Source organism: Homalodisca vitripennis, chromosome 6, assembly GCF_021130785.1.
Source record: "Homalodisca vitripennis isolate AUS2020 chromosome 6, UT_GWSS_2.1, whole genome shotgun sequence".
Lineage (NCBI taxonomy): Eukaryota > Metazoa > Arthropoda > Insecta > Hemiptera > Cicadellidae > Homalodisca > Homalodisca vitripennis.
Window position 1 is genome coordinate 78,574,068 of NC_060212.1, and position 6,758 is coordinate 78,580,825.

Consider the following 6,758-nt stretch of genomic DNA (forward strand, 5'->3'; position numbering starts at 1 on the left):
CGTAGTCTACGTTGTTATACATTTTTATCTAGAAGTTACTTAAATAAAATTACATATTCAATAACTTCCTCATATTCATTGTTTACTATTATACAGAATTTTGTTTTTACAGAAAAATGCCACGTCTTCGTGGAAGAGGACGAAATATTGGTCGACGTACTCGACACGCACAATTGGCCCATGATCGTCGATTGAATAGAACAGATCAAGAACACTCAACGGATAATGTAACTTTAATGGATCAAGTTGCACGTACACGTGCAAATGAAAATTCAGAACAACGGAATCAACGTCTCCGTGCTAATGCATTAAGACAACGTGAGGCACGTCAACGAACGACCAATGCACACAGAGAGCGTAACCAACGGCGAATGCAAGATAGTCGAGCATTGACACGAGCATCTCTTAATCGTCTCGCATTTGAATATGACCCTGAAATAGACTATTCATCACATGTACTAATTATGATCGGCAGTATGGACAAAGAGTGTCAATATTGTCATGCTTTGAAGTACAAAGATGAAACAGCTGGTTTATGTTGCACATCTGGAAAAATTTCACTGCCACCATTAAAACCACCACCCGAACCTTTAAAATCACTATTAGCTGGAACCACATCTCAATCAAAATTGTTTTTTAAAAAAATTCGTAAATTCAATTCTTGCTTTCAAATGACATCATTTGGAGCAACAAAAATTGTTCATAATGAAGATGGACGTAATTTTGAATCTACATTCAAGATTCAAGGTCAAGTTTACCACCAAATTGGTTCATTGCTTCCAATGCCTGATGCTGATCCAAAATTCTTACAAATTTATTTTATGGGTGATGAGGAGCAACAAACCCATATGCGCTGTGTATAAAATCATATGGAGCAAATGGAGGAACGAGAAATTGTGGACATTTTGGAAACGTTTTTTCTAAACCATAACCAATTGTTACGATTGTTCAAGACTCTTTCTAACAGACTGGAATACGACAACTACGTCATTGTTATTAAAGCAGACAAAGTGCCCCATGGAGAGCACGCAGGCACATATAATGTTCCAACTCTTAATGAAGTTGCAGTTGTTATGGCTGGTGATCCATGTGAACGTCGAGATATTCGCATACAACGCAGAGATAACACGATGCAAATAATTCAAGACAATCATCGTTCTTATGATGCACTGCAATATCCATTGATATTTTGGGAAGGAGAAGATGGATATCATTTAAATATTAAACAACGGAATCCAACTACAGGTAAAACTTATAGATTATTATTATTTATAGAATAGAATAGAAAATTCTTTATTTTACTGCAATACAATTTAGTACAATAAATACACATTTACAACTCTACATGAATATGTATTTTACACCCTTAAACATGTACAACAATAAATAACTATATTATACTTAAAGATAATTTTTAATTGATTCTTAGAGATGCTATTATACATGTTAGACGCAAGAAACAACCGAAAAATCCCCCGCAAAAAACCATTCCATAATAAAAACGGCATGACATAAATAAAACTATCAACATATTTTACCATCAAGAAACTTTGACTTATTACAAACAGTCCCTCGCAAAGGGCGCCCCAGTCACCCCAAACATCCAAAATACAATATACTTATATTTAAATTTAAATAATAGTTGTACATTGACTACATTATTTGAACAAACCATGATAAAAAACACTCAAGTTTTCCAACTTAAAAATTGGTTGCAAATGAATACTCACTATGTTTTCATAACTAAGCAAAATAAATAGGTTATCCCCTACGAAAATTCCTGTGGTGGGATCGCCAGCACGTTAAAATTATTAAAGATTAAAAAACGGCATGACATAAATAAATAAGTATATTATTAAACTATCAAAATAACTAAACATGTAATATCTGTGCAATAGTAAGTTAAATTAAATATAATCAGAAACCACATACAAAATAATATGTTGCGAACCTAACTATTTGCAATTAAAACTGTTAATAATGCAGTTGCAATAGTGTTCTATTGTACAATTTTCAAAACAATATCTAGATTTTCTGTAATAAAAAGCCACTTTCTTAAGTTAGACAAAAATTGATCTATATTAGAAAAAATTTGAAGTTGGTGGATGATTGTATTAAAAACTCGGAGTGCAATACTACTGTAAAAATTTTGATACGCTGCTGAATGTGATTTCGGAACATGCATTACTTGACATCGTCTTAAGTTATGGTTTGTACTACGAGTCATTACGGAGAAAGCTGTACTTCTTACAAAAAATTGTTTTAACACTTTATAAATAAATAGATGCTTTAGTGGAAACAATTTCAAATCAAGAAAAATCGGCCAGGCATGCTCAAGCTTTCCCTTTCCTGCAATCACACGGACAAAGTGTTTTTGTAATATAATAATAGGATAAAGTGTCGATTGGTAGGCTCCGCCCCAGCAAGCAATTCCATACCCCAGCCTGGATCCAATGAGAGCGTGATACACATTGATCATAACCTTCCTTGGACATAATTGTCGAAGCAAATAAAACTTTCTTAAACTACTGTACAGTTCCTTTTTCAATTTTAAAATATGTGACTTCCATGTTAGCTTACTGTCGATAATCAGTCCAAGGTATTTAATACTATTGTTCTGTTCTATAATCATGCAATTGCACTGTTGGTAGGTATTGTTAAAACAATTAAAATCATGGAATTTCAAAGGTGTTTCCAAATTGTACTCTGTCTTTAGACCAAAAATTAAAAACTTTGTTTTTTTCACTCAAAATCATGTAATTTTTATCAAACCATAAACGTAATAGTTTTAAATCATTCTCCATTTCATTTTTCAAGGTGTTTAAACATTAATTTTAAAAATAAAAGCTGTGTCATCGGCAAAGGCAAACACGCGACCCCTGAAGCGCCCATTACACAAGTCATTGATGTAAATCAAAAATAAAACTGGATTATTCTTTTTTTTAACCAATCATTTCTGTTTATCTTAAAAATGTTTTTATTTCCAGGTGAAGAACTGATCAAGAAAGTTAGTGCGATGAACTTCTACGCATACCGGTTGATGATTCGTGCTAATGAAGAAAATCACATTCTCCGATGCAGACAGCTATTTCATCAGTATGTAGTCGATATGTATGTTAAAATCGAAAGTGAGAGGTTACGGTATATAAAATTTAATCAAGTAAAACTTCGTTCTGAGGAATACATTCATTTACGTGATGCTGTAATCGGTAACGTAGATGCAACGAATGATATAAACAACATCGGTACCGCATATATTCTTCCATCATCATACATTGGTAGTCCGCGTCATATGCAAGAATATATTCAAGACGCCATGACTTACGTACGTGCATACGGCCGACCAGATCTTTTTATCACATTTACGTGTAATCCAAACTGGGATGAAATTAACATTTTACTGTTGTCAGGTCAAACAACAATGCATCGCCATGATATTACTGCACGTGTGTTCAAACAAAAATTAAAATCTTTGATGAATTTGATTACACATCACTCGGTATTTGGTGAAACACTATGTTGGCTTTACTCTGTTGAATGGCAAAAACGAGGTTTACCTCATGCGCATATTTTGATTTGGTTAGTGGATAAAGTATGCCCACAAGAAATTGACAAAATTATTTCAGCGGAGATTCCGGATCAGAATTTTGATAAAGAATTATTTAACATTGTTACTACTAATATGATCCATGGTCTATGTGGTACTCTAAATATGGTGTCACCATGTATGGATAATGGGAAATGTACAAAACGTTTTCCAAAACCATGTCAAACTGATACTATCACCAATATCGACGGTTATCCATCTTACCGTCGTAGAGACGTAGACAATGGTGGTCAATCATATGAATTACGCCTGTCAAACGGTGTAAGAGTAGATATTGATAATCGCTGGGTGGTTCCATATTCACCATTGCTGTACAAAACCTATAAAGCACACATAAACGTTGAATTATGCAGTTCGGTGAAGTCTATCAAATACATTTGTAAGTACGTTCATAAGGGCAGTGATAAAGCTATATTTTCTGTTCAAAATGTAAACGACAATGATGAAATAACACGTTATCAATTGGGGAGATACATAAGTAGTAATGAAGCTATTTGGCGCATTTTTTCGTTCCCTATACATGAAAGGAATCCTGCTGTTATACATTTGGCTGTGCACCTTGAAAATGGACAGCGTGTTTATTTTACAGAACAGACTGCAATACAACAAGCTTTAACAGCTCCAAAAACAACTCTTACTGAATTTTTCAACCTTTGTAAACGACAAGATGTTGTTGGTCAATTCGCAAAGACGTTACTGTATACTGATGTTCCTAAATTTTTTACATGGAATAAACAATCAAAACGTTGGGAACCACGGAAACGAGGCATTCCAGTCCCAGAGTTCACCAATATATTTATGACAAATACTCTAGGCAGATTATATACAGTTCATCCTAAGCAACGCGAATGCTTTTTTCTGCGTTTGTTATTGGTTAAGGTTCCTGGACCAACATCCTTTCAATATTTGCGAAAAGTAAATGGTATTTTATATGACACTTTCTTTGATGCATGTTGTGAGTTAAATTTATTGGAGGATGATAACCATTGGGACCTCACACTTGCAGATGCAGCACTGAGCTCATCTCCACAGCAAATTCGTCAATTATTTTCAATAATATTGACAACGTGTTTTCCAACTGAAGCATCTACTCTGTGGAACAAATATAAAGACTCAATGAGTGAAGATATTTTGCATCGTATTAGAGCTACTAATCAAAATCCCAACATTGAATTCTCAGAAGAAATATATAACAAGGCATTAATAATGATTGAAGATATTTGTACTCTCATTTCGAACATGCCGCTCATCCATTTCAACATGCCAGCACCGAACCGCCCAGCAGCAGATATCATCAACAGCGATGTTCAACGTGAACACCAATTCGATATGACTTATTTGGCTACTTTTGTTGCTAATAATGAACGATTGCTTACTGTTGAGCAACGAAATGTGTATGATCGAATAAACGTATCATTTGCAGCACAACAAGATGGATTCTTTTTTTTGGATGCACCAGGTGGCACTGGCAAAACATTTCTCATCTCACTGATACTTGCGCGCATTCGATCACAAAATCATATTGCATTGGCAATTGCTTCATCAGGCATTGCAGCCACCTTACTTGATGGTGGACGGACTGCGCATTCAGCACTTAAATTACCTTTAAATATTCATACAAATCCCGAAGCAATGTGTAACATAAATAAGCATTCAGGCATGGCAAAAGTTTTGAAAAAGTGCAAAATTATTATCTGGGACGAATGTACAATGGCCCACAAGCATTCGCTTGAAGCTCTCGACAGATCCCTAAAAGATATCAAAGATGATACTAGGCTTTTTGGTGGTACTCTACTTCTGCTGTCTGGTGATTTCAGACAAACATTACCCGTCATTCCACGTGCGACATATGCGGACGAAATAAATGCATGTTTGAAAGAATCTTATCTATGGCGAAGTGTCAGCAAATTATGCCTTACTCTTAATATGCGCGTTCAACTTCACAATGATCCATTAGCGTCAGAATTCTCTAAAATATTGTTAGACATTGGCAATGGTAAAGTTCAATTTTATGAAAATACACAATATATAAGACTCCCAGAGAATTTTTGCAACATGGTGGCTACCAAAGATGACTTAGTAAAATGTGTATTTCCAGATTTGCAACATAATTATACCAATCATGCATGGCTATGTGAGCGAGCTATTTTAGCCGCAAAAAATTTAGATGTTGATGCAATCAATTTTAAAATACAACAATCTTTGCCTGGTAATGAAATTACATTCAAATCAATTGACACCGTTGTTGATCCTGATGAAGCTGTCAACTATCCTGTAGAGTTTTTAAATTCACTGGATTTACCTGGAATGCCACCACATAATTTGCGATTGAAGATTGGTTCACCAATAATTTTGCTTCGGAATTTGAATGCTCCGAAATTGTGTAATGGAACGAGACTGGTCATAAAAAAAATCATGGCCAACATTCTTGAAGCCAGTATTTTAAGCGGAAGATTTCAAGGTGAAGTTGTACTTCTACCACGGATCCCAATAATTCCTTCAGATTCGCCTATACCATTCAAACGTTTGCAATTTCCAATCCGCTTGGCATTTGCTATGACTATTAATAAGTCACAAGGTCAAACAATGACAGTTTGTGGCTTAGATTTAGAAAATCCATGCTTTTCTCACGGCCAGTTATATGTTGCGTGTTCCAGGGTCGGAAAACCATCTAATTTGTTTGTGTATACTCCTGAAGGATTAACAAAAAATATTGTACATACAATGGCATTAAGATAAATTAAGTTGTAAATTGAAAAAATATACCTGTTATAAAATAGTTTGTTTCAACTTTTTTACCTTCAGTTTAAATAAGTTTAAGTTTTCATTTAAAACATCCTCTACATTTCACTTCACTCATGTTATACTCACACACTATCAGTTGGTGGAAGTGTGATTAAATGTACATGTAATGACGTTAGATATAGTAATAACTTTAATATAAATTTTTATGAAAACAGCCCAGATTGTGTCAGATTAATCAAAGTTTAAAATTTTCGAATTAAAGACGTGTGCACAGGACAACGTCTGTCGGGTCTGCTAGTATATATATATATATATGTGTGTGTGTGTGTGTGTGTGTGTGTGTGTGTGTGTGTGTGTGTGTGTGTGTGTGTGTGTGTGTGTGTGTGTGTGTGTGTGTGTGTGTGTG

At 34.7% G+C, this 6,758-nt stretch overlaps 1 protein-coding gene across 1 annotated transcript; it reads left to right on the forward strand.

The window, feature by feature from the left end:
* The first annotated feature begins 872 nt into the window (after positions 1-872).
* Positions 873-5,471, forward strand: LOC124365439. Its single transcript, XM_046821419.1, has 3 exons — positions 873-1,245; positions 2,988-3,701; positions 5,425-5,471. The coding sequence occupies exons 1-3, from the start codon at positions 879-881 to the stop codon at positions 5,469-5,471; spliced, it is 1,128 nt and encodes a 375-aa protein (XP_046677375.1). The 5' UTR covers positions 873-878.
* Positions 5,472-6,758: the final 1,287 nt, after the last annotated feature.

What these genes read in the sequence shown, in the direction of transcription:
- LOC124365439 (XM_046821419.1), top strand. Translation starts at nt 879, where the DNA reads ATGGAGGAACGAGAAATTGTGGACATTTTGGAAACGTTTTTTCTAAAC. An exon ending in ACAACGGAATCCAACTACAG is followed by an intron (nt 1,246 to 2,987) that starts GTAAAACTTATA and finishes TTTTATTTCCAG; the next exon opens with GTGAAGAACTGATCAAGAAA. An exon ending in TATGATCCATGGTCTATGTG is followed by an intron (nt 3,702 to 5,424) that starts GTACTCTAAATA and finishes TGGTGATTTCAG; the next exon opens with ACAAACATTACCCGTCATTC.